This window comes from Pelodiscus sinensis, chromosome 15 (assembly GCF_049634645.1).
Source record: "Pelodiscus sinensis isolate JC-2024 chromosome 15, ASM4963464v1, whole genome shotgun sequence".
NCBI classification, from domain to species: domain Eukaryota; kingdom Metazoa; phylum Chordata; order Testudines; family Trionychidae; genus Pelodiscus; species Pelodiscus sinensis.
Genome location: NC_134725.1, coordinates 39,234,284 through 39,262,124, shown reverse-complemented (window position 1 = coordinate 39,262,124; position 27,841 = coordinate 39,234,284). Strand labels below are relative to the sequence as shown.

At 49.6% G+C, this 27,841-nt stretch overlaps 2 protein-coding genes across 10 annotated transcripts; one reads left to right on the top strand and one right to left on the bottom strand.

Moving 5' to 3' along the window:
• Positions 1–444: 444 nt before the first annotated feature.
• Positions 445–6,449, bottom strand: SRRD (SRR1 domain containing). Its single transcript, XM_075898900.1, has 7 exons — positions 6,318–6,449; positions 5,617–5,657; positions 4,494–4,756; positions 4,323–4,421; positions 3,746–3,897; positions 2,415–2,460; positions 445–870 (listed from the first exon to the last, which is right to left on the bottom strand). Exons 1-7 carry the CDS (start codon positions 6,437–6,439, stop codon positions 688–690), a joined length of 906 nt encoding a protein of 301 aa, XP_075755015.1. The 5' UTR covers positions 6,440–6,449; the 3' UTR covers positions 445–687.
• HPS4 (HPS4 biogenesis of lysosomal organelles complex 3 subunit 2) lies at positions 6,409–27,841 on the top strand. Of its 9 annotated transcripts, none has more exons than XM_075898890.1 (15): positions 6,409–6,545; positions 7,496–7,622; positions 8,021–8,207; positions 9,880–9,970; positions 11,230–11,373; positions 12,122–12,229; positions 13,786–13,902; positions 14,041–14,135; positions 16,244–16,316; positions 17,123–17,186; positions 17,887–17,983; positions 18,556–19,555; positions 23,121–23,253; positions 24,652–24,760; positions 26,496–27,841. In XM_075898890.1, exons 3-15 carry the CDS (start codon positions 8,167–8,169, stop codon positions 26,665–26,667), a joined length of 2,244 nt encoding a protein of 747 aa, XP_075755005.1. In that variant the 5' UTR covers positions 6,409–6,545; positions 7,496–7,622; positions 8,021–8,166; the 3' UTR covers positions 26,668–27,841. The 9 variants fall into 9 exon arrangements, with proteins under 9 accessions (XP_075755005.1, XP_075755003.1, XP_075755008.1 ...); XM_075898889.1 differs by lacking the exon at positions 6,409–6,545 and adding an exon at positions 6,566–6,971; XM_075898888.1 differs by having other exon boundaries at positions 7,496–8,207.

Below are 27,841 nucleotides of genomic sequence, written 5' to 3'. Positions count from 1 at the left end.
ACGTGCTGGCCTTCTGGCCGGGTGTCACTTAGGTAAGTCTTCTGGACAGAGCCTGCTTCTGGCACCCCAATCCCATCCTTTCCCCATGACTTCTGCCTACCCCATATAAACCAAACCACCTGACCCCCCCTCCCAGACGCTGCACCCCAATCCCCTGCCCCAGATAAAAGCCTCCTTCCATCCTAGGTCACAGCCCAAACCCCTGCACCCCAGTCCCTTACCCTAAGTCACAACACTACTTCCCAGACCCCACACTCCCTCTTGCACCCCAATTTCTTACCTCAACTCTCTTTTGCACCCAGCCTCCATCCCAGACCCCACACCTCCCTTAATATCATAGAAGAGTGCAGCCCTCAACCACTTTCCAAAATCTTAAGCATGGCCCCATCAAAAATTACTGCCCTACCCTGATCTAGTAGCAGAAGACACAGGTGTTCATCAAAATAAAGAGTTAGTATGAGTTTATTTAGTGAATAATAAATAGAAGTACAGTTTTCACCTTTAAAAAAAAATCAGTACCTCTGAGGAAAAACTTGTCACATTAAATTCAGGTTGCTGCCTTCAAGCCAGTCTAGGCTTTAGATGGATAATTATGAGATTAACATCCCCTTAAAAACAGGCACAAAATCCAGAAAGCAATTAAAGGTTCCATTTCAGTCTGATCAAAAAATAAAAACTCCATTGGTCCTATTTCCTGATAATCTCCAAGTCATCACATTCCTGGTACGTTGGCTCTTCCTGAAACTTCCAGGCTTCTGTTGGGAGCTCCTTGAGTTTTTGTAAAGGAAACCAGTGGATGGAGGTGTCATTAAATATGTCCACATACTGAGGATGAATTGGAAATGCAGATTCCTCTGTCCCTTTTAAAACCTAAACGTGATTGAACAGCATCATTACACAAGATACAATGGCTTCCATAATCTAAATCAATCATGGTAAAATGTGGAAACACTCTTTAAACCTTACGCACAAATGTCATCCAGCATTAAAACAGCTGAACAAGGCAGCTGCGAAACCTCTTTATCCTCTAGCACACGGGTTTTCTCTTTTTGTTCCCTTTTAAAGACCCCTAAAAAATTTAACAATCTCTTGAGAAGTCTAAGATAGTCTATGAATTCCCAAGTTAAAAACCATTGCTCTAGCATGCAAGAACAAAAGATTACTAAAATGCCATGCTCACTTATGTAAATGTTCTCATTAATTTATCATCAGTATCTGAGATGCAGATGACTATCCACTATAACAGGGGTAGGCAAGATACCTTCTGTGGGCCGAATCCAGCCCACCAAACCACCAGATCCAGTCCGCAAACCCCCTCCTACCTGGTTTAAACAAAGGGCTGCTCCATGTGCCTCTCTGCTTTGGAGGGAAGGGGAGACTTTGTGTGATCTCCCTGCCCCCAGCCCAATCCTCAGCTCCTACAGTCAAAACCACCAGTCATTAGGAGCTGAGAGATTGGCCTGGGGGTTGGGAGAAGCACCTCTCTCCACTCCCAGAGCTGAGAACAGGGATGCTAATTTAGATTAATTACTTAATCGAATAGTCAATGGGATTTCCATCAACTATTTGATTAGTCTATAAGAACACCTCCAAGTTCAAAAGCAGAAGCCCAGCAGGGAGCATGGGGCTTCCTTTGAATTGTACTAGAGCCCCATTAGGGCTCTTGTACATTTCAAAAATCCCCCCTTAAGTCCCCGCTCGTGCCATTTCCACTGTGCTTCTACTTCCCCTGCCCAACACAGAGATGGTGCTGGGGGTAACTGGCTTTTAGCCAGCTCCCCACAGCACTGGCTCCTCCTCTCATATACAGGCAGCAAGGGGAGGGAAGTGACTAGCTGACCAGTATCTTACATCCCTAGTTGAAAGCCACATGGAGGGAGGAGCCTGCATTTTCAAGCAGTCTAGGGCTGCAGCAGGCAAGAAGCCCTGCCTGCCATGGGGGTGCTGCATGACTGCTGGCTGGGAGATGCTTAGGTAAGTGCCTCCAAGCTAAAGCCTGCCTCTGGCACCCCAACCATTCCTACACCCCAACTCACTCCCTCAAGCCACCATCCAAAGCCTCTGGACACCTCCGCCACCCCAGGTCACAACTGTACCCTCTCCTACACCCCTCCCACAGGCCAGAATCCTCTCCTGCTCCTATACTCCCTCCCTGACTCTACACCCTAATCCCCTGATCCAGGTCACAACCCCCTCCTTCAACCAAACTCTCTCTCAGACCTCGCACCATCTTTTGCACCCCAGGTCCTTATTCTGCATCCTTCTGTACCCAGTCTCCATCCTAGACCCTGCACCTCCTCCAGAAAAAAATGCAGCCCTTGATCACTTTCCAAAATCTTGGCATGACCCCCCCACCCAAAATTGCCTACCCCCGCACTACAACATATTCACATTTTTAAAATTATAAACCGTACCTTTGCTATGTACAAATAATCTCGCTTTAATATTCTTGCCAATAACCTAGAAACAACGACAAATGTTAGTATTGGAACCACTTGAACTTAACTGTTGATTTATATTTTGGAAACATGGTTGTTTTATTAAAAGATAAAATGAATCTAGTTAACACAAAAGGCTGAAGTTGTGCAGAATGTATAAAATACCGATTCCAAGAAAAGCACAGATGAAGACCACCTTAGCATCAGGTTTAGATTTAGAGCAGTAGTGAACAATCTGTAGCCCAAGAGTTGCATGGGGCTCGTTGGTGTTCTGTGTGTGACCAATGAGACATTTTTACTGTTGCCCCGTGCACAAGTTTGTCAGATTCTGCTGGTTTGCATCTGCATAGTTTTTTTCCCTACCAGATCGGTGCTGATTGCACCCAACAATGATTGTGAGAGCTGTGCACTCCCTCTGCATCCAAAGTGCTGCTATGGTGCAATCATCAAACCCCCAAAATTCTAGGTATATAAGCTCAGTGAGCAAAACTACTCTATCCTGGGAGGCCATCTTGGTTAAAACAATGTCACGGACTATTGAGCTGAAAGAGGGCTACTCGTGTGGCTCACTCTTTAGCCAAGGTTGCCCCTCCACTGATTTAAATAGATGGAATCTACCTCACTACTTAAGCCTGTTGTTGGAAAACTAGAAAAACAATTGGGCCTGTATATGAGGAATACTGAACAGATTTAATATTGATTTGTAATGAACCAGTTATTCCGAGATCTGGCTCAGACATTACAGGAATATGGAGAAAAAGGATAAGGTTACAAAAGAAGTCACCAATAAAGCAGAAGCTGAGTGTTTAGCAAGTGACCTGTCACAGACAGTTTACAAGAACATGGTCGTGCTCTCTAGCTGGCGCTCTTAGCGCATAACCAGGGCTTGATGAATGGCAGCAAAAGCTACTCGCCAGCCCTGCACTGCGCATGCGCAAGACCCACATTGCGCATGCCGCAAATGAACGGGGGCGCCTGGCTGAAATCTACTCACCCTGGGCGAGTAGATTCAATACTTTGTCGAGCCCTGCACATAACATTTCCAACGTGACAAGTAGCAACTTCAGTCAGGGAAGGTTGAGATAAAGTAATAGTAAGGATAATCAATTAACAGCTGCATCTCAAGGGCAGATAAAATATCTTGCAAAACAGACATTGAAATGGATGATTTTATGTTCTGTATGAAAAGACAGCTCCTCCAGTGTTTGTAAAGATATCACAAGCAGGTAAGCATATAGGATTACTGCTATAGTGAGAGTGAATGAAATTCTGCCTTATATGTAAGAACATCTTTTTTGGGTACCTACCTTTCCTCAATCCCTGTAAAACTATTCCCAATAATCATCATTTTGGACAGCGCATCCACAGACCAGTTACTCCAGAGCAGGTTGTTATACAAAGCTTTTCCACAGTGGATCATATAAAAGATGGTGAATTCATGAATGTGATGTTTTCCCTCCTGCAGATAAACAGCATCCCTTAAGATTTACTTGCAGCTACCCTGGCTTTGTAAGTACTAAAGCCTGTTCACTGGCACTCAAAGTGCCAAAAACTGTTTAAGCCCAGCAGATTTCTTGGCTGCTGAATGTTCCAACCCATCTCCCAGGGAAAACATGGTACCCTGTGAAACATACCAATTTTACAGAAGGGCTACAGCAGACTAGATACCTAACTAAAAAGTGATACTTAGTCCTTTTATGATCCCAGTATAGGGTTTACAGGAGAAACTTTGCATTGACCAGACTAGAATTAAGTGAAAGGCAAAAACTCTGCAATGTGTAGCAAAGGCACTTACAGGAAGGACTCTGGAGTGCTCCTTTTTTATTTTTTTGGTTCATTGGATAAAACATGTCACTTACATTTTATAGCTTTAATATACCATACCTCGTTCTCCAGGACAACTGTTATACCGAGGTCATTCAGAACACCAATTTCCAATTCGGAAAATAAAGGATCAAAAATATAGCACCGACTTTTAGGAATCTGCAAGAGAGAAAAGGTATTAAGTTACAAAGACAAATATGCAGCCATTCCAACATACGGTGTTGTTCTTACCTGTAACTTCTCCAGTAACAGAAGTAAGAATGCTAGCTGGTATCGAGAAATGACACAAGAAGAAAAGTTCCCAATGCCATAACATACACACCGCAAGTGACCACTTTTGCAAGCAGGCTCTCCTGAATGTGAACTGGGTTTCATAACTGACTGATGGAGTGGTTCAAGTTGCAGGTTTTCAAATGAACACAGGACTTCTGACATAGACGCTGGTATTTTTTCCCATTGCTCTAAGCATTTGCTGAGAGATTCTTGGATGGTTCCTGCAGAAAGTGAATGTCAAGCAGGCATCAGAAAGGCAGAAGAATTAGATGTGCTTATATATTCTTCCTGTTCTAATGTATATCTTTACATCTCATATTTGCTGCTAAAGCAACTCATTCTGTCTGGAACAAAGGCCCACTCCTGGTACTACTAGGACTAGCCCAGTTCTCCATGACAGAAAGGATGCTGATGACATTTGCTGCTTCCGGGTGTAGGGCTCAAAACAAGTGAATGGGCAGCAAGTGAGGAAAATCTCTATATAATTTCTCAGCCCAAAACAATTGTAATCAGTATGTAAGTTAGCACAGCTTTGAACATGTCTCTAACTGCAGAATCAGGATACATCCATGTACAGTAACTTCAAAACAGACTATTTTGCAAATGATGTATAAACCCACAAGGGAAGGGGGGGCACATTGCTCTTCTCCACCTCTTTAAAAGCATCTCTAAGATGAACCTTATGGTTGTGATAAAAGAGATGGCTCTTCTGGCTTCTCAGCTGTGTCCATTTTTTTATTATGGGGGCAAGAAAAAGCATAGTCTGTTCTTTACTGAAATGTGGCAATTTACAGAACCTCGACTAAAGAGCTTATGGTCAAAATTCAGATGTGATCTGAGTGCTAAACAAAAACTTAAGGGGGGAGGCAGAGCAGCAATAAGTAAGAGTGGTTCTTACTTCTAGCTCTCAAGAGCAGTCATTGAGAGGTCCTGCTTCTCTCAGCTGCTCAAGTTTGGGGCTGGAGGTGACCCAGTTTCCTACTTCAGCCATCAGTTAGCGCTGCCAGCTGCTCTCCCCGGCAGCACCAGCCAGCAGCGACCCCTCGGCCCCGGGTCGGGTATCCTGGCGGGTTCTACTTACTCTGCGTGCAGGCCCAGAACGGGGAGCTCAGCAGCTCTTCCCTGGGGAGAGGAGAGAGCAGCGTCACCCGGCAGCGCGCACCCCGGGGACAGCCATGCGGGCGGGGCGGGGCCCCCAGGGCAGGGGAGCGGAGCTGGAGGGGGATGGGTGCGGCGCCTGCCCTGCTCTTGGGGGCCTGCCCCGGGGCGCTGTGGGGAGGGGGAAGGGGGCAGGGTCCGGGGGGGGGGGGCAGGGCCCGAGGGGGGGTGCGCGGCCCGGGGAGGAGCAGGGCCCGGGGGGGGGTGCGCGGCCCGGGGGGAGGGGCAGGGCCCGAGGGGGGGGTGCGCGGCCCGGGGAGGAGCAGGGCCCGAGGGGGGGGTGCGCGGCCCGGGGGGGGGGGCAGGGCCCGAGGGGGGGTGCGCGGCCCGGGGGGGGGGCAGGGCCCGAGGGGGGGTGCGCGGCCCGAGGGGGGGGTGCGCGGCCCGAGGGGGGGGCAGGGCCCGAGCGGGGGGTGCGCGGCCCGAGGGGGGGGCAGGGCCCGAGGGGGGGGGTGCGCGGCCCGAGGGGGGGGCAGGGCCCGAGGGGGGGTGCGCGGCCCGAGGGGGGGGTGCGCGGCCCGAGGGGGGGGCAGGGCCCGAGCGGGGGGTGCGCGGCCCGGGGGGGCGGGGCTGCCTGGCCCAGGATGCTAAGGGGGGGGGCTCTGGCCGCGGCCCCGCACTCACCGGGCCTCCCCGAGCCGCCGCTGCGCCGCCGCGCTGGGCTCGGCCTCGCCCCCCGCCTGCGGCCCGCGGGCCCGGCCGCGCCTCGAACGTCCCGCGCGGCGCCAGCGCCCGGCCAGCTCCATGCGCGCCGCGCTCCGGCGCTGGCCCTGCCCGGCACCCGTAGCGGGGGCGGGGCAGTCACGTGCCCTGCCACGGGCTCGGCGCAGCCCCGGAAGTGGCCCCGCTCAGGTAGGCGCTGCCGTCCGCCCCGCTAGGCCAAGCTCGCCCCTCCCCCCCAGCGGGGCTCGGCGGGAACCCCCGGCTCGGGCCTGCCCGGGTGGGAGGCCTCGTGACACCCGGGGGGGGGGGAGCCGGGACCGCTCGTAGTTTGCAGCGTTAGCGGCTCCGTCTAGACCCGCGACTGGCGCCCCCGCGGCTTTCCCGGGATATCGCCTCAGAGCGCGGGGGCGCGGGGGGTTAACGTCGGGCTCCTGATTCGCTCCCCGAATTCCTTCTGCGGTTCGTTCCCTTCCTGCCCCGGCCCGGGAACGCTTTTGCCTGGAGCCTGCTCGCTCTCAGGGACTGAGGAAAGGGGTCGGCACTGCCGGGCCTCTCCCACCTGCCTCCGTCGGGAGCTGAGGCATCATTGTTGATAGAGCCGGTTGAAGCACTTGGGTGAGAGGCAGTGAGGAAAGGCAACTAATGAGAGTTAGCGGGGGGGGGGGGGGGCTGAGCCGGCTTTTCTGTTCCCGGGATTGTGTGCGTGTTCTGAAGAATCTGATACCGCTTCATGTTGTACACAGGGCAGCAAACTGGATGGGTCATTGTTGACCTCATCTTCTATGGCAATCCTGTTATGTTCCTGTTGTTAAGATAGAAAATCAAATTTCATTCAGTTAATTTTCACTGCAGCCCTTAGGTTAGCCTGTTACATTTTCTACCTCTTTGTGTTCCTATTAAGAGGATTTTTCTCTGATTGTCAGGATCATGCACGGTTAAGCACTGATGTAGCCCAATGCTTACATTAAATATTCCAAGCATATTAAATGTACCTTTGTTTAAATGGAAGGCTTGTTTATGTCCCCAGTGTTGCTCATGCACAAGTTCTGTTGTTGAATGCTTGTCAGCTGCTCCCTATTGGATCACATGTTAGTTCAGCAAAGGCATCCAAGCATTAATCTATTCATTCTTTACTCTAGGATTAAAAGAATAACATGAATGCTGGAGACCACAGGATATCATTCAACTTTGTACGGATTATTCAAGGAGCAGTGTCTTCAGCAGAACATCCCTAAATAGGAGCTCCTCTGAGAGAACGTTCTCCATGTAGTGATAATTTTTTGCACAGATGGCCACTTAAATGCTAAATAATAAACTTGAAAGAACTAGTGTAGTGTCATGAAATTTGCCTCTTGTAGCTCTTTGTTTCTGACAACTAAATTCATGCTTTCTGTAGCTTTCTGATTCATTGCAGATACTTAAGATTGTTTCTGTCCTGTCTGGAATGTTTTCATAAAGTAGCTTCATTAGTTCAGTCCCAGAATTGATGAACCCAAGTTTTGAAGAGACTTTAATGTAGCTTAGGCACAGTGTTAATGTAGCTATTGTGAGATAAACCTCTACAATGAAAGCACTTTGGTTCATTTTTGTTATTCATGTAAATAAGCCACAAAGAGCACTGTTGACATCAGTATTTTAACATCTCCAACATATTCATCACCTAGAGCCAAAACCCACTGAAGTCTCCACAGTCAGCATTTGTGGAACAATACGTTTACTGCTGGAAAACAAATAAGTTGTTTGCACCACTTGCTTTGGAGGAGAGAGACTTGTGAGGATGATGAGACATGATTAAGATAATCTGATATAAATGGCTATCCCCGTTCTATCTGAAACTAACTCAGCTTCTTGGTAAGTAGCAGTCATTGTACATGCTCTAGAGTTGCAAGGTAAGGTTGCATAACTGATATGGAGGCCAGAATGGGATTGTTTAGCGCAGTGGTTCCCAAACTTTTTGGCATCTCGCCCCCTTTTTGATTTTTGAGAAACCCTCATGCTCCGTCCCCTCCCCTCCAAAGTAGCAAAACTTGCCCCCCACCCCCCAAAAAAAGGAACTGACCAGGGCCAAAAAAACAAAAATAGCAAAACTTGGAAAGGGCGATTCTGGGGGAGGGAGGAGCTGGATTTCCTCGTGCCCCCCCTGGAATTTGGGTGCACACACCTCAGTTTGGGAACCCATGGTTTAAAGCATGCAAACAGATGTGCATAGTATCTTAAAATGTCTGAGTCATTTAGGGATGTGAAAGTGTAACCATGTACACAGTTAACCGATGAGGCTGGGCTCACTGATTAAACTTCATGGTTACACGCAGGCTCCCGGTATGTGCAGGGAGCCAGCTTAAAAGCCATCTCCCAGCGCTCATCGGCTCTCAGAGGAGCTGTTTCCCATCCCCTTCATGTAACTGCTGAAATTTCCAGCAGTTACCCATTTACTTGATTAAACACATTTTAACATCCCTACACAGTTCCGCTATGGCTATGCCATCGGAATTGGAGAGACTCCCTGAGCTTCTGGTACAAGAGTCCCCAGGCTTTGGTTTATTGCTGCAGTATCGCAAGCTATAAACTGTGGGCTCCAAAGTGCTTGCCACAGTAATATGTGAATGTCTTTTAAACACATGATACCCTCACAGGGAACATTATTGTCCCCATTACACAGGCGGGAAACTGAGGCAGAGAAAAATTAAATGCCTGGCGTATGGAGTCACAGAGAGTCTGTGACAGAGCGAAGGATAGAATTGAAATCTGATTCCTAAAGCAATACTTTACCAACCTTTCTGTTTCACTGGTGGGGCATTTCGGGAATGGTTTGCAAGCGCAACTTTAGTCTCTGCTTTTTGGCAGAGAATAACTTGTGTTCCTTAGCTTCTCCTTTTGAATTGTACAGTCATCTCATTCCAGACTTCATGTGATTTAGTTAGCACTCTTCATAGCACTCTTGCTTGGAAGCAGTTGTGCACAAAGTGTATGACTGGAACATGCAACCTACAATGAAAACAGTAACTAAAATATTTTGAGTAAATCAGTAAGGACACAAAATAATTAAGACTGTCGCTGATCAGGAGAAAACTTCAGTTTGACATGTTTTTTTCACATTGGTTCAGTGGGTTCAACAGGAAATAAGAGCCAATTAAGTGACTGAAAACCAGTCCAAACTGCTTTTAGTGGAGAAATGTTAGCAGCTACATAGTAATAAATGACAGCACAGACTTGGAAAATGGATCACAAATCCATGCCTTTCTCCTCTAGTTTTAGCCGTAAGTTTATTGTCTTGTATTTTAAACCCAGAAAGTTAGGAGAGTTGACTAGCCCAGATCCTTCTCCACCCTGAATCTGTTTCCAAAATCCATGGGTGAGGCTGCATGCAAGAATGATGCACATCAGCTGTTCCTGAAACATTTGTGTATCACACCATAAATAGCAGAGCTCTGCCTAAGAGAAATGGGACATGGGAAGAAATACCAGTTTGACTTAGCTGGGAACAGCAAACATCTTCCATTGTGTCAATACTTTGATTTTGCAGGTGGAACTACTTTTTCCTTTATGATGGGTCAAAGGTAAAGGAAGAAGGGGATCCCACAAGAGCTGGAATTTGCTACTTTTATCCTTCTCAGGTAATGCCTGCTTTTCTTCTTCTTCCGTTGTCTGTGTAGGGCTATATAAAATATTTCTATATAAAATCCTACCAAAGCCAATTTCTGTTCTTGGAATGGGGTGCTTGCAAATATCTGGGTTTGGTTAGGTTGATAACTGCAATGTTTATAGAAGTTTATGTTAATTGTATTTTTAAAGCACATCATTAAAGCCATGCATAGCACAGCTCTGCCAACATACCTGAGCTGTGATCCACAGCACTGCTTGTTTTGTTGCCATAGGTGGCCCTTACGGGCAAACCTTCACTGCAGTAACAGACCATGGCACAGCTACAGCTGGCCTGGGTCACCTGACTCAGTCTGCAGGAAGAAAAAAGCAGTGTGGAGGCTGAGGGCACAGTCTGGAGCTGGACTCTGAAACCCAGGGAGGGAGGTGGTCTCAGAGCCCTATCTGGCTGCTTTTAGCCATGCAGTCAGAGCTGTGGATTTGAGATTCAGAGCCACTGGTTTTGTATCCCAATGTAAACATACTTTATGGCTGTGTCTACATTGGCAAGATTTTGCGCAAAAGCAATTGCTTTTGCGCAAAATCTTGCCACCCATCTACACTGGCCACGAGTACTTGCGCAAGAACACTGACATTCTAATGTAGGAAATCAGTGCTTCTTGCGCAAATACTCTGACGCTCCCGCTTAGGGACAAGCCCTCTTACACAACTGTTCTTGTGCAAGAGGCCAGTGTAGACAGGCAACTTTAATTTCTTGCACAAAAAGGCTTTATGGCTAAAATGGCCATCAGAGCTTTCTTGCGCAAGAGAATGTCTACACTGGCACAGGTGCTTTTGTGCAAAAGCACATCTCTTGCGCAAATGCACATGCCAGTGTAGACGCTCTCTTGTGCAAATACTTGAACATAAAAATTCTTGTAGACGTAGCCTATATGTGCAGCACTCTTTAGGCTGTTCTTTAACACTCTGCTGTTTGAGTGTCATAGGCAGAGACTTTTCATAATGCCCAATTCTGTCATGGTGAAGTGGACAAAATTCCCCCCAGGGATCAGGCTTGCTAATTCTTCTTGATCTCTTGGTCAGATTCTTTTTGCTTAAATAAGAACTCAGCCTCTGTGACTGGGATGAAAAGTCAGTGTTTTGTCTTTGTGCCGGGTACAGTGTAATAAACACCATCTGTTGTTTTACCACCACCAGTTCCATCGGGCTGCCATGTAAATGTGGTGCCTCTCCAGGAATGCTGCAAAATACACTCTTCTTCCTCCTCTCACAGACTGTCTTGGACCAGCAGGAGCTGCTGTGTGGACAGATTGCAGGAGTGGTGCACTGCATAACTGAGATCTCCAGTGCTCCCCCTAGTCTCATTCAGCTGAGAAAGCTCAAGTTTGCAGTACGGGTGGACGGAGAGTATCTCTGGGTGAGTTCAAATGAACAGGAGGCATGTGAGGAGCTCTAGGAACTTGCATAAGGGTTGATTTCTTAGGGTACTGGTGGCAGTGGCCTGGCAGAATACAGGAGAGACCTGCAGCTGTAGGATTCGGGCTACAAGGATCTATGGGCCGATGGAAAAGGTACAAACTAGCTGAAAACAGAACTCCATGGATGTAGCGTATACCAAAGGGCTGGGAAGCTCTTTACCCATTGCAAAGCTCTTGGCAATGATAGTGGATTTCTTATGTTGGGAGCAGATCTAGTTTCTGTGATGTGATGTGGTCACATGCTCTGAGAACTGGTCCAGGCCACTTGCAGCTCATTCAGTGGGCATTCCCAATTGGGGGGTAAAGCCACACTGCAGGAAGTTCTCCCAACAAGTAGAACCCCCTGACAATCTAGTTACTTTTGTGGATTCTCAGAAGTTTGGTGCACTGTCTTATTCTCTGGTGGAGGAAGATGGAAGCCTCTTCTCAAGGTCATTAATTAGTGAATTGAGCCTCAAAATATTCAGTTTGGGCCAGATGTTCTTGGCAATTTAAGCATTAAACTAGAGGTCAGGCCCTTGAGTTTTTCACCTTTGCCTTCAAGCTCTGGCTTTCCACCTTTGCTGATAGGACAGATGCTACTGCTGACACTTCCCAAACTGAGTTTTCAAGCATGCTGCAGCTGTTTGCTTTGCCAATAGCATGGCCACATCAGAAACTTTTGTTCTGTACCCTTGTGTGTTGAAGGCGCTGGGCTGTACCATTGAACTCCCTGATATCAGCTGTCAACAATTTCTGGAACTACTGATTGGACTCTTCAGATTTTACAATGGATCTGTGTGTCATGCTTACACGGTAATTGCAGACTAACAGTGGTGGGTATCTCTCCCTGATCAATGAGGGTCTGACTCTCTCCCAGAATGGCTGAAGCCTGGTCAGTTTTGTGGAGGCTGACATATTCCCTCGGCCTTCCTGCACCCAGGCAGCTTGGAGATCACAGGAATGTGAGCTGGAAAGTCCTTAGGTCCCATCCCTACATGGCAAGATCTCGTTTGTGATGTCGTCAGCATCCTACATGATGACGTTCCCCCCACTTCTCTTAGGAGACAATCCCTCTTATAACTTCATGGGAAGATTCCTCATGTTTAGGGTGTTTCCTTCTCTTGTTCTCCCATCATGTCTAGTCCCTGCCTCTACCCCAGTATACATCATTCCTTTTGCTCCTTAGAGCAGGGCTACTCAACTTTGGAAGCCCCGAGGGCCACAATGATACTCACAGCACATGCCAAGAGCTGCAACTTAAGTGTGGTTGCAAATATATGCAGATATCTTCTTTCACGTTGACAGGCATGAATACAAAGATTAAGCCTTAAGCTGCGGCACCGGACCCATATGTGGCCATTGTGAGCCAGTCGGTACCTCGCAGGCTTTGCCCACATGGCTAAATAGCCAGCACTTTCCACAATGCCCCAGCACTCACAGCACCTCCTCCCTGGGAGCTAGAAACATTGACACCCTGTACCAGCCAGCTCCTCTGCTTGCATCTTTCAATGCTCACCCCTCCTGGGAGATGCCTCGCCCTTGTGGAGCATGTTCCCAGTGAAGGCCATGTTCAAAGGATCCCACCCACAGGCCATGTATAAATCCAAACCACACTGTGGGCCACAAACAAATGGGCCGCGGGTTGAGTAGCCTTGTCTTAGAAGGCCTCTCAGCCACAGGTGGTTTCCATTCCCCTGAGCCTAGCTATGCAGATCTAAGCCTTTGTTTCTCTAGCCTCCCTTCACCTCTGTATATCTTTCTGTCTCGTAGCTGCTTTCAGATGGGGAATGATGTTCCCAGATCTGAGGGGAGTATTGCAGGGGAGAGTCTGGCAACTTTCTGCCCCTTGACAAACTCCTGCTGCATGCCAGTGTGAAACCAAAGGTCACATGCACGCATCTTGCTGCCATCCATGTTGCACACTGAGGTCTTGTGGGCTGTCCCCTTGTTCCAGGATGGTGAAAGGGAACTGGATGATGTTTGAGCATTTCCTTGCCACTGTCCGTCTAGTGTGGCACTCAGCATCCCATGCCAGATTGGAGAGTGCCTTTCCCCACCTGTTCTCTGTTGTCAGTAATGAAAAGGAGAGTGCAGACAACCAGAATTAAGCTACTGGGTTCCTATGGCATCTGGCCTCTGTTGTCTGCCCTCTCTTGTCCAGCACCTATAAATCCTCTGTTAACTGGGCTTTTGCTGTTGCAGGACCAGATTCAATTCCTGGTCTTGGTTTAGTGTTCTGGTGGACTTTTCATTGAAGACTTGCTGCTTGGATGCTTCCCTGAACGAATCCCATCTAACTGTCTTGGGCACTTTGGATCCCATGTTAACTCCAGCCATGTGTCTTACTGTGGGGATTCTTGCTTCTCCAGGTGTTTTCTCGGGAGGAGCTGAGCACGCAGTGGGACAGGTACATTGAACACATCCAGAAAAACACCAGCGACCTACACAAGATCTTCAATTCCCTTTGGAACTTGGACAGAACCAAGGTAACTCCTGGAATCTCTGCAAGGGGCAGCACCTAGACTAGTTTGTTGCACTGAGAGGTGCCCTTTAGAGGTCTATTTGCTACTGTGATTATTTCCTGGGGTTTGATGGTTAATTGTCTTCTCCTGCTCCTTGTGCAGGTAGACCCCCTGCTGTTACTGAAAGCAGCTCTCATCTTGCAGACCTGCCAGCGTTCCCCTCAAGTGTTGGCAGGTTGCATCCTCTATAAAGGCCGGTGAGTAGCCAAGGACTTCTGAATGGGCCCTGGGATTGTCCGTTCTCAACCTGAGTTGACTGCAGGCAATCCCCTCCTACAGCTGTACTAACCAGGGCTGCTTTCCTGTGCTCCCTTGGGGATGACAGCAGCTGTACCCACAGATCTGCCATACACTTCTTATTGCGGACATTTATATTACTATATCGCACTCGCCAGCCTCAGGTGCATTTCTAACTAGGTAAATTGTTATCCTCAAATGTGCTTGAGAAAGCAAAAGGCCCAGAGGGGCTGGGTGTCAATAGGCACCTAGCTCCCAGTACATTTCAGTGAGATCTGAGTGCCCAATTCCCATAGGCTTCTCTGGATGGGTCACATAGGGTGAGAGATTCAACCTGTTAGGGCAGGGGAGCTCTTTTATGCAGGGGGCAGTCCCTATATTCTGGACAGCACCTGGCACAATAAGGTCCTGACCCAGTTAACATGTAGGTGTTACCACTCTATAGATGTTATAGAATGGGCCATCAGTGGCATAACTGATTCTCTGGCATGCTCTGTCTACTAGATCTAGATGCCTGTTCTGTCGCAGGGACCTTTCACATGTTCAGACTGGCTGGGGGACAGACCCAGCTTAGAGCTTTTCCCCTTTCTTAGCCAGCTCTTCCCCCTGCCTTGCCAATAATCATTCTATGTTTTTTAAATGACTGGTTTGCTGGCCAGGTGACTCGTCCACACTGATGTGGAGTATATGCAGGAAAAGGGAACCTGCCCCCTCCAGGAGAAATGCTGGCTTTATTCAGCTAAAGAGTCTATGGGTAGTGGTAGCTGGGCCAGAGAAGATCTTACAGAGCCAGTGGATTAGGGACTTCAGGCATTCCCTTGTGACAGAAGTTGGGAGCTCCTTCTTTGGGGTGCTACTAAAAGAGTTCCATGACATGTGTCAGTGGCACCTCTGGCAAGAGGTGGAGACTTGCTTTGCAGTAAGTGCATCCGACCAAGTCTGAGTGATTCATCTCTGATCCTGGTTGTCCTTTTTATGGGAGTGGCTTCACATGCACAGCAAATATTTTCCTCCAGTTCTTAGCATCCTTTATTCAGGTGACTTGTTACAAGTGCAGAACACTTCTGAGAATGGAGGTCTGTTTTGACACTGGGCCTCAAGTTCACATGGTGTGTCCTGAAGGTGTGTATGAGTTGCATGGGGTCTTGATGTCCTTGAAGTCCCCATAGTGGTCCCATCCGTGTCACATGCCTCTGTCTTCTCTAGCATATTGATTTTCTTGTGGGCAGAAACTTTTTTCTTGTGCAAAACAACTCTGACCAGAAAGGCTGTGGGCCACTTGGCCACCAGATTAATCACTACATCACTAAGCATGAACCTCCATGCTACATCCCAGTGCAACAGAGAGAGACTTATGTTTGGGTCAGACTTCCCCTCTGCAGAGTCTCTTGCAGAACCTGCATCTCACCTGGGAATAAGTGAAGAGCCTAGCCAGATCCCTTTCTCTGGCTTGCTGGTGTGCCTGTGGAAGAGGCCAGGGGCACAAAAGCATTAGTACTGGTTTTCTTGGTGCTGTCCTCTACCAGTGTCCAGCTCTGCAGGAGAGTGGGGAGGGAAAAGGCTTTACCCACACAGAGTTTCTTTGCCTTGGATCACTGTTACATTTGACTCAACAAAACCAGGCTTCCCAATGAATGGTAAATACCCAGCATGAAATTTTACTTTTGCTGATTCTGTGTGTTTTGCTGGGGAGTGTAATTCCCCCTTACTCATCTCCAGGAAGTGCCCTGGGATTGACAGGAATGTCTAAAGGCCTTGCAGGTCCATGGGCCATCACTGCTGCTGGAGGTGCTAGTTTGACCTCACAACTTACTTGTCATTGTGTGATTTAGCTCCCCCTTTTCAGTCCACGAACCTCCCGTGGTTCAGCTGGGGTGTCTGCAAATGTGCAGAATGGGGTTTGGAACCTGCTTTCAGGTTGGCGAAAGAGCAGAGCACAGTGCCCCCAGCAAGTGTGAGAGCAATCTGCCTTCCCCAGAAAACTAAGCTTAGCAGGGGTGGTGGTGAACCTGAACTTCAGCAAGAAACTCAGCTCATAGCTGGTTATGTTTGTATTCTGCCCTGCTAGGGTTGTGAGCACGCAACTTCCACCTCCTCTCACTGCCAAGGTTCTCCTTCAAGGAACAGAAGCTGCAGGAAAGGTATGTTGTTAAACCCAAGCCCAGCAGCATGTATATCCCATCTATGTGTGACTCACACCACAGAACCAGCCAGCCAGCATTCCTGGAGCTGCTTGATGCTGATGTGAAATGGTTCTCCTGGCTAACAAAAATCAAAATTCCTGTTGATGTTCAGGAGTCTAGATGGTGCTGCTGCACATGGGAGCTTTTCTCCTGTCAGTATTTTGCCTATTGAATTCTTGTCAAGAGGTCAGAAATGATCGGTCATTTTCAGATTAACCTGGCCAAAGGCAGCTGCTTAGCTACATACTGAATGAATGTATATAGCGATCCCCTTACTCTAAAACTGCAGTGTTTGCTGAAAAATTAAATGCTTGTTATGTGACACGGGCAAAATGCTCATAGCTAACTCATTACCCACTGAGTTTTCTTTAGTGTTCCTGTGTAATCCCTTAGTTTTCTCATTCTGTCTGTTACTAAATTAACACAGCATTCCAAGAGGTGTTACGCTTGCACATCTGTGTGCGGTTGCATGGCACAACAGATTGGGAAAGCATCTGTTTTGACATTGGTTCAGGGAATGAACAAAGATTTACTTCCTTGCTAGTCCCAGTGAACTCAGCATGGCTCCTGGAGCAGCAAGTCACTGCAGAGCATGAGTAGGTTTATCACAGTCTTGCCCTCAGGGCCTGATCCAGAGTCCATTGCCGTCAGGGGGAAAATCCCCAAGGACTTCGGTGGCCTTGGGGTTGAGCCTGTGTGTGTGTCTGGTGGCTCCTGTTGAACAGTCTTAAGGCAGGCCAGTGATAACTGTGCTTTATTTTCAGAGTATACCTGCAAGTGGGGAGGTGCTGCAGGAGCATAAGTCAGGCTCGTCGCACAGCGCACATGGTGAGCTGCATTGCAGGAGTGTGCTGCCCTTTTCCGGCCTGGTTTCCTTCTGAGATCCAGTTTTACCCTCTACTGCAGTTAAAACATAACAGGGCAGATCTTGCTGCTTCCATTATGCCCCAGATAAAGTTCCAGGTGCACCCACCTTCCAGAGTCTGTTCAGTGGGTATTGTGAGGCGGATCTAGGGCCTGTTCCTGCATCTTAAGGGCAGGGATTTGCTCATATGGGTTCTCCCACAAATTCTGCAGCTATGTGGAACTGGGGGTGCGTCAACTTGGTCAGTGACAAAACTGTGAAAGTAGAAAGGGTGCAAAGGTTTGGACGTATGGCAGGAGTTTGGGTTCTGAACAGCGACTCAGAACTGGACTTTTTCTTTCATCCCTTTGGTGAGTTAGACCTGAGGATGTTCCACTTGTTTTGGGCAGCTCTTCCTCTGCCCTCTCCTCACATCCGCTGCTGTATCTCTGGGATGCTCAGAAAAGCCACAGGGTATTTGCCGGTACCAGGCATTGAGTTTGTAAAGGGCTGAGGAAAAAGCCGCCTGGTCAGTTCTGTGCTATGGCTTCCAGAGCCAGGCGTGGGCCTTGGCCAGAGGCCTCCTTCCTCTCCTCTCACAGGAGGACTGCACTGATGGAGTCTGGCATCCGTACAGACATTTTAATTTCTTCTCACTGGTCTGTGTCCGTTCTGCTCTTGCAGGTCTCCCATTGCCCCAGGATGTCTCTCTCATCCCAGTTTTCCTAACAGAAGATGAAGCCACAGCGCTCCGGGAGTTTCCAGTAGAGTGGATGACTAGGTAGGAAGTGAATTCCTGAGGTGGTAAAGAGTCTCTGCAGCAGCTGAGCTCATGCCGCCACCAAGCCCATGCTCACTATTTTTTGCTGCTATCTTCCCTCAGAATAACACGAGGCCTGAGTGAGGGGTACTGCCGTTGTTGGGGGCTTATCTGGCTGGGTAACTCGAATAACTTGAATTGTCTGGGAGGAAAGGGCTTGGGCTTATCTCTGCTGCTGTGCTTTACATAAAGAAAAATGACCTCCCCACCTCAGACAAGCTGACACACCATCATCTCTGAGCCCCAGTGCTCGGAGTATAGCCTCCGTTCTTTGTGTTGCATGTAAGGGAGCAATATGCCCAGCACAGAAGAGAAGACTGCACTGCTCTGGGAGTTCCTCGCTGAGGTTTGAGACGGGCACAGCCTCTGAGATTAGCCAGTTCCTCCTTTGCTGGGTACATTCAGATCAGGAGTGCAGATCAGGTTTTCAACAGGAAATGGGGGTGTTTATTTTTCTGATTGTTACTGGCCTCTGATTTGCCACGTATCTGCAACTCAGTGGTTAATAGAGTGCTGCTCTTGTCTCCTGTTAGGTTGCCCACATCTCCAGGAAACCCAACAGGATCTAAGAACACCCTCCGCTCACGAGCATTCTCAGATTCGGCCCGGGCTGATGAAGTCCGAAGCCAGTCTGCTCTGTGGGTGAGAGAGCCCCTTGCTCAGGGCTCAAGTGCCATCACAGCAGAAGATACTCTGAACTCAGTCACCTTTGCAAATACAGCTTCTACCAGTGGTTTCTCCAAACCACAGGCCAGTGTAGAGAATTTCCCTGCTGAAGCAGTGAGCAGCCCCAGCAGTGAAAGCCCAGTGTTGAGTTCTGGCTGCTTCAAACTATCTTCTCCACTACAGAGAAAGCTGGGAGTCCTGCCCATCATTTCCAAACTGCCTGCTGCAGAGTGCATGCGAGACACAGGCACGGCCTCAGGCTTTCCAAAGCTGGGTGCCCCGGGGCAGGAGGGTGGAGGCCCTATGGAGCCCACATTGCGCTCTAGCACTAGTAAGGTGGAGGTGTCTGAATGCTGCAGCCTCCAGAGGCGTCACACAGCCAGTGGCAGCCTCTCCACCTGCTACCCACTCAAAGAGTCGAGAAGAAATCATTCAAGTGAAGGTGACGGTCTGTCGAGTGTGGACAGTCAAGACCCCAGCAACCAGAATGGGGCCTTTGGAAGAGGATCTGGAGCAACGTGGTTTGATGCTTCTGGGCAGGAGCCCCTGCCCTATGCAGCACAGTTGGAGCAAACGTTCCCTGCAGATGACTGGGGTAGGAATCTGTTTCCTGTTGCTGGAGGCCAAGCAAGACAGCAACACAGCGTCAGGGCAGATGGTCCAGGCGCGCCCAAGAGCAGAGAGAACAGGTTGCCTACAGAAGTAACTGCCAGGGCAGACTGTCTAGCCGCCGCTGATTGCACTGTGTCAGACAAGCAGGCCAAGCTGGTTAAGATGCTCTTGTATGTTCACAGCATTAAAGGGCTGGTGTTGTTGCTGCTGGTGGAGGAGCAGTTTAAGGATGTCCAGGGCTCCATTGAAGATGTGGTAAGACAGACGAAGCTGCCTCTTCACATTAGAAAATGTTTCATACCCTTCCTGTCTCATGGCAGTGTGGGATGGGGGGCCTGGGCAGAGGAATGGGAGTCAGACTCTTGAGTCCTGGTTCCAGTTCTCCCTCTGGTTACTCTGTGACCTTGGAGACAAGTCCCTTTACCCCACCCTCTCCCTTTGGTTCCTCCCACCAAGGGCTTCAGACCTCCCTTGAGTACAGTTTAGAGATGAGCATAGTAGGAATGTTGCAGCTCTGACTGACCAGCCCCAGTGTTCTAGTCTGGCAGATCACAAGTGGCTTGTGCAGGAGGGGTGCTCCTCTGGGAGGGCTTGTGGTTAAATGTTCCACACTACAGAGTGCTAACCATGAGCCGTGGGTACTAGCAGGCACTGCAATTACATAGGGCTAGCTCTCCGACACTGCTCTACCTGCATAAAGTTTAATTGCCCCCTTGGCGTGTTACAACTTGTGACCCTAGCGATACTAGGGATTTGAAGGTTTAACCCCTTTTAATCAGTTAGCCAGTTAAACAGGATTTTACATCCTTAAGCAATTCTGACGAGTTGGTTGTCTGGCGGCAACTCCATCTGGAAAGAAATGGTGTTTGACTGGCTGGCAGCCTGCAACTCTGTGCAGCTGGCTTCCATACCCAAGGGACCTAGCAGGTTGGTGCCATTCCACAGTTCAGTTATGGCACATGAAGAGAGGCTGTCATGAGGGCACTTCATGTCAGCAGCTGGGTCCTAGGACCCAGCACCAAAAGCACGTCATTGTTGCTTCCTCTGCGGGCTGTGGTCAGTGTGCAGGCTTAACTGGCAAATGGCGAGATGCCAGGAAATGCTTTGGTCTGCTGGAGAAGGACACACTTGCTTAGGTGCCATTTCCCTAAACAAGGCATTAGAGTCTGCTGTGTCAGCAGAGCTGCTGTTTTCTTTCTAAACAGGAGGTGGGGGGTGTTCTGAGCTGTATTCCGTTAAGATGCAGGATTTGTGACTTTCTGGCTGGCACCTTGTAATCAGGCCACCAGAGTGCAGTGACTCAGGAATGACTCACCAGGAAAGGGAGGTGCTGCAAATCCAGCCAGGTGATTGGCAAGTGCAGTGCTCTCTTTCTCTCTGTGCCTCAGGCTAACTCCACCTTCCCTCCCTCCCTCCCTCCCTCCCCCCCCCCCTCATCTGGGCCCTGCTTTTGAGTCGCATTTGCTGGTGGTGCTGTGGCATGGTAAGCGAGGCCTGCGGCTATGTGGACAGCTCCTCCGGAGTGTGCCTTCACCAGCTCCTCTCTCTGTTTCTCTCACTGGGGAGTGAGACAGAACAGCCATAAGGGAAATGTGGCCTATCTAACCCTGTCATTTGTGCCTTTGTTATAAACTTGCCACTTGCTAGTTGGCCCACTTCTCCCCTTGGAAAAATCCCTGTGGAGCCCCAGGTGCCTCACCCACACAAAGCCTGACATTGAGTGCGCAGCTTTGAATGATCACTGTCTGCATACACACTGTTGAATCAGGGTGGGTTGCGTTTCTAATGGGCAGTGAACACAGACTAATCAGCTTCCCTTTCTGGCATGCCTGCATTCCCACAGGTCAGTTATGTCAGGGTTGAGATGTTCTGGAAAGCCGTTTGTCAAGGCTCTGCCTGTAGGAGTTGAATCATTTAAATGTTGGGTTTGATCTTACCCTTTGCAGTTCCAAAAGCATGTTCTTACCCAGTGTAAGTTTTGGGCCAGATCTGATGTAATGAGAACCCCTCAGCTGTCCCATTCCTAGATGCAGGACACTTGATCTCCACTGGCAGAAAGGTGGCCTCCCAGCTGAGTTTTGAATGGGATTGTGGTCTAACGCAGTGGTGCTCAACCTTTTTTCATTCGCAACCCCCGGAACTGGGAACATTTTTAATTTTTGTTGAGCCAAAAAAAAAAAAAAGCCAGGAACATTTTGTTGTGGCCCCTTTAATTTAAAACGCCGGTCCACTTCCCCTGCCATGTGTACATAAGGCACCGAGCCAGGAAAACAAAATGCTGGACGGCCCGGATCAAAGTGCTGTGACCCCCCAGGAAGATAGCTGCGACCCCTTTTGGGGGTTGCAACCCATAGGTTGCATACTGCTGGTCTAACGGATACAGCAGAGGACTGTCAATCAGCACTCCTGGGTCCTAGTGTGCTCCATCGTGCTCTCTGACTTTCGGCAAACCACTCAGCCTCTCTGTATTGTTTATCCATCTATAAAATGGACAGGGTGTGGAGCCTGAAAAGAACCTGTTCTGAGCCCAGTGAGCCGAATGGAAGCATGACCCTCCCTGTGGCTGAGGAGGGGACAGGGACACTTTTGAAGATGAGAAAACTAATCTTCCTTGAGGAGAAGCATGCTGGAGACTGCAGTGGGAGATCTTGCCCATCCTGCCTCAACCCGCGGTTCAGCCCTGTCTGTGCACCCCGCTATAGGAAGAGACAGAGGGGTCCCCCATGCCTCGTTGGACAGCAGTTCCATTGTCTAATGCCTAGTCGGTGGTTGTGTGTTCTTGGGACCAGTGACAGCTCCCTAGTTACTGGTAGAAATTCTTAATCTCATGTTTTGCAATTTGGATGGAGTTGGAGCAGATGGGCTGTTTTCAGAAGCGAGTCCAGCCCCCTTTGGCTCTCTTAGAGCTGTGAAAAGCTCTGTTGTCTGGCAGGAGAGGGAGTAGTGTGCTACCTAGAGGGAAGATGCATCCAATGCCAGGCTTCTGCAATTAAATACAGTGTAAATGTGTTACATTGGAATGCACCTAACACTAATTTTCAATTACAGCAGCAAGAGCCTTCTGTCACCTGAGTAATATTCAGTTACTGATTTAAAAAATGGACAGTGCCTTCATGAAAATACCTAAGTCCCTAACTCAAGTACCTCAAAGAGTGTTTATGAGGAGGATGGAGAAAAATTATTCTCCTTCCATATTCTGATAATAGGACAAGAAGCAATGGGCTTAAATTCTAGCAAGAAACATTTAGGTTGGACATTAAGGAAAATGTCTTACCTGTCTAAGTGGCAAAGCACTGGGATAAATTGCCTAGGGAAGTTGTGGAATCTCTGTCACTGAAGATATTTAAGAGCAGGTTAGACAGACACCTGTCAGATAGTATAGATGGTGCTGGGTCCTGCCATAAGGGCAGGGGACAGGACTCGATGACCTCTCAAAGTCCCTTCCAGTCTTGGGATTCTATGATTCTGTGAAAATGGGCACCCCATAGAGAAGTGCTGGGAGGAAGTGAGGTCATTAAGTCTTGCATCCCATGCTGATGAACTGCCATTGGTGCTTGAAAGGCCCTTTTGCCACTCTCGTGTCCTTTGCCAAACCTACTGCATCATTGACCTGTGGGCTAATAAATGGACGGGAATCCACCAGTTAGTACCACACAAGCCACCAAACAGCCTTGAGTTGATAATGCTTCCAGGGATGGATCAGAACCCACATGTCAGTTGTGGGTTCATTGGCATGTCATCCATGTTTGTCCAGACAAATTACAGCCCCTAGTAAATGGTGAGTCTTCTCTGATGCACACGTGTGTTGCTCTGTTTGCAGTATCACAGCAGTCTGGCTTCTCTCAATGGCCTGGAGGTTCACCTGCAGGAGACTTTGCCCAAAGATCATTCCTCTGCAGTCAAAGCCACCTACAGCTTTACTCACTACGACTGCATTCAGAATGTGCTGACAGGTGAGGCCTTGTTTCCAGAGCTCTAGGCTTGTTGCCTTGTTAACATCTCCTGCCTGAACTGCTGTCTGAAGTTAGCACAGCCCAGGTGCTGGGTGCCTGTCCTGCTTTTGGGAGTGCATACTGCTGGTGCCTGGTAAACGTTGACCCATAGGCAGTTGGTAATGTAGGCAAGGGAAGGCACAGCCTTCTTAAAACTGCCTACACACCGAAATGCCTAAGGGTTGGGCCACCAGGGGAGAAGGCTAGGGCTGCAGTGTAGCAGCCCAGCTCAGCAGTGGTCTCCAGAGAGGGATAAAGCCTCTGCACAGCAGCCCAGCTCTCCCCAGCCACCAGGGAGGGATAGAGCTGCTGTGCAGCAGTGCGGCTTTCCTCAGCCACTGGTGAGGGCCGGGCAGGTGCCACAGCACAGCAGCCCCAGCTCCCCACATGGCCCAGAAAGATCAAGCTGGGGGTGGGCGTGTCTTTAGGTGGAAGGGGCGGGGCCTTGGGCAGAAGGGCTGGCCTTCCCCATCTGGCCTTTCACCCAATGCCCAAGTTGTGACCATGGTCAGCACTGGAAGTTCAGGCAGGGTCTGTGATCAGCTTGTGTCAGGCTCAAGCCAAATGTCTCTGGGAGTGAGAGTGGGAGTCTGCTTGTGGGCAGTGTCCTTTCCAACACCGTCCTGATTCTGCCTGACCATTTCACAGCTGTATCTCACCTGCCCGGTCCCGGTGGAGTCGCTGCCTCCCCATCTGTGAGCATAGCAGCACTGGGCACTCAGCACATCTGTGGCTGTGAAAATATCTGCCAATGGAACAGTAACATGGGACTGACCTTACCCTTGAGCAGCAGCCCATGACAGCCAGGCGCAGAGCCTGGGCTGACCAACATTGGCTTACAGGGCTTGGGCTGCCGCACTGTAAATCGCTGGGTAGCTGCTCCAGCTCGGGCTGGAGTTTGGGCCCCAGCCCTGGTGTCAGAGCCCAAGCAAGCCCAAGCTGCACTGCCCAGCTCTTTAGCATGGTGGCCTGAGCTTTTGTCAGTCATAGTCTGTGCTGGCGTCCCCTTAGAGCTGCATAGATCCCAGATCACCTCTCATCGTTCCAGTCCGTACTCGTGTCTCCCGCCAGCCCATGAGCACTAACCATTGCTAGCCACATGCCTTCTCCAGCACAGAAGAGAGAGAGACTGGGGAGAGAGAGAGTGGCCCAAATGATCCTGCTTTGGTCTATTGTTGTGCTGTTTGTGAGCCTGTCCCCTGCCTTCATCACCATACTGCCTGTGTCATGTCCCTTTGGCTCACTCTCTGACCACCGCAGGCAGAGGGCAGAAATCCAGCATTCTTTCCCGCTGACAAAGCTGGGACAAACTACCTTGCACAGGCAGCTTCCTAACCTCTCCCTCTTTCTTCTCTGCAGCAAACCTGCCCCAGGTACTAGGCGCTCAGGATCAGCAGTTCTTGAAAGCTGTGAGTCTGATCCACTCTGACTTCCACCAGCACCCGACTGCTTCTGAAATGATCATCAGGTAAGGGCTGCCTGGTGCTTCCTCCTCTCTTCAGCCAGGGGAGCTGCTTCCATCCAGAGGTGATAGGGGGAGGAGATGAGCGTGGGGCACTTCAGAACATGCTTGCCTTGTTAGAAGGCCTTTAAGCTACTTGTCTTCAAGAGGTACAGTAGTTAGCATCCCAGCCCATGAGCTCTGTGTAGGATGCAGGAAAGCCAGGCCAGGTCACTGCTATGTATGCCTGCCAGAACGCGGTCCAGGAGACTTACTTCCAGCAGCTGGCCACTCCTCTGCACAACTCTGGGGTTCCCAGCCCTCAAGACAGTGCATTCAGTTTGCTAGGCAAGGCCAAACAGAAGCGAAGGCCCATTGTGTTCTGCATACTCCCTAGAGTTCCCTCTTACCAAAGACCCAGTCAGCTCACCTCATTTCCTGATGTTCAGCTGCTGAGTGGAGTGAGCGGACAGCAAGATGACTGTTGCCAAAGGCTTGGATGAAGACATAGCGCTAGAATGTTGCCAGCTCCTGGCACCATAAGGTTCGAAGCTGCAGCTTTAAATAGAGCTGTTCGTAGTAAACTTGTGTCTCGGCTTGGAGCCAAAGGCGTCTGAAATTGTCAGTCTGGGTTTGTTTTCTTGCCTGGCATGTTGGGTTGGAAACAGGCTGCGGCGTGTGTGGCAAACTAAATTCAATGCTCCAAGCAAGATGGTTTCATCAGTCAGAGCCTTTCATGGTGTCACGGGGGCACAGACACTGCCTCCACCCTGTTCCTGTTACAAGGAACTGAGTCGTTTTGCATCCATTTGGCACAAGTTGGCCTTCCCAGCCAGGCCTACACTTCTGGCTACCTGCTGCCTCACTGCGTGCAAGGTAGGCTGGCTGGGAAATGCCAAGCATCTCTCCCTTGCTGCCCGTGCCCAGAGGGGGTGCAGGCAGTGACAGCAGCAGCACATGGGAAAGTGCACTGTGGGAAGGATCTCGGCAATCTTTGTATACAGGTATGGGTGGGGGTCTTGTCCACGCTGTGGCAAACCAATCCCTGCGTATCATTGCACACTGCAAGCCGGCCTAGGCCTCTGACATGCTGAGCTGTCATGGCTGCTGCTAGTGTGGTCGTGGGGCTTTGGGCTTCAGCTGCGCAGTGGTGGGCTCAGTATCCTGGCTGCAGGGCTTCAGGTGTGGGTCATGGGCCTCAGACTACAGCCGTGGGGCTTTGGACTCAGTTCCCCATACTAACTCCCACCCCCATCATCCCTGCCTCCTGCTGTCTCCCTCCCTCTCCATCTTCCCACCTTGGGCTTGCTGGGACTGAGTAAATCTGCTGTGAGAAGTGATACTTGTGTGTTAGTATCACTTGTCTCTGCAGACTTGTTAGTTAGCTGAGAGGCTGTGAAAAGTGACATTAACTAGGCATTTAAAATCCCGATTAATCAGTTAACCGACTACCCTGTTACATCCCTAATGGACACCTGTTGTGCTGTGGGACACCTTGTCAGTCTCTTGTATTCCCGGGGTTAGTCCACCACATTTCTTGCTGTCACTGTCACATAAACATGCCCCCTGCTTTTATGAAGTGGTGCAGATGGAGCAGGGCTCCTGTAGCCAGTCGGGACTACCCATGCCTTTACTCTCGTCCTTGGGGCTGGCTGTTCAGTGTCACACTGCCATGTGTTCTAATGGAACTCGCAAAGAACACCAGGGTGCTTGCATCTTCCTCTCAGAGCCTTGACCTTTGCTTTCCTTTCTGTCCTTCTAGGAATGCCTCCACTGCTGTGTATGCCTGCCAGAACCCAGTCCAGGAGACTTACTTCCAGCAGCTGACCACTCCTCTGCGCAATTCAGGGGTTCCCAACCCTCATGACAGTGCGTTCAGTTTGCCAGGCAAGGCCAAACAGAAGCTGCTGAAGCATGGGTTGAATCTGCTCTGAGCTGGCTTTGACCTCTTGGAATGGCCTGTCCAAATCCAAGCCGGGAGAAGCTCTGTCTGTAATAAGCTAAAACGCCAAGACTTTTATTCTATACCAGCGGCTCTGTAAAGAACCTGGGGGCACAAAGCTTTATTTGTGTGTCGTGCCTTGGTCGGTTAAACAGTGAGTAGCCAGGACAGCTGAGTGCCCTGCTCTTGGGCTGGTGGTCTGGACTGCCAGGTAAATCCAGCATGCCATGTGCATGCTCAGGGGGCCCTTTGCCTTGCTGTGGTCTGTTGGGAAATGTTGACTGTTACCAAAGAACTTAGGAGGCGGATTGCAGTGGCATCTGCCACCTTCAACTTGGAGCCCCAGAGCACCTCGACTGAAAGCGACCGGTTAGCTTGCTCTCAGCGGCACCGAGTGCTGAGTTACTGGGCAATACTTGCTTTGTGAGATCTGTCAGGGGCTAGCTCTCCCTGTGCCTACACTCCTACTCAGTCAGATGGTTTACACCTCTGAAGCTCCATGAGTGAGCCTGTCACCGTGGAGTGCCTCACCTTGAATTAGCAGAGCCCTGAATGTTGTTGGACTAGCAGGAAGAGGAGAAGAGCTAACTACTCCCCTCAGTTGCATAAAGCACTTAGATTTTTGTAACATAGCAGTGTCTAGGAGGTCTCCTAGTCCTCCCTCCCCATCTGTCTCCAGCATTCCTTCCTTGGCTAAGTTGCTTAACACTGTCCTTCCAAATGGTCCACCAAACCCTGTTATCTCCCCAGGGCATCCCTGCCTTTCATAAGTGTCTTTATGAGATCAGTTTACAGGCCTGAACACAGTACACACACAGCCTGTGCTGTACATGCACCCAGGACTTGTATCTCTCTGCTGCCGCGCCTATGGAGATGCTTTTCCTGCTGAAGCTGCCCTGACCTCCTTGCTACCTCTCTGAATTCAGAACAGGCGAGAGCCCACGAACTCATCACACACACAGCTTTACGACTGCTCTGCAGCTGCCATCTTTGCTGAAACAAACTGACCTCCAGTTTTGGTTTGCATCAGGTTAGCAATTAAGGCAGCCTGGACCTGAGTTTATGGGAACAACACCTCTCTGAGACCGTTTTCTGTAGTACAAAGGTGGCTACTGCTCTGAGCATGAACATCCCTGTGGCAGTTCAAATAAAACAAGTAAAATACA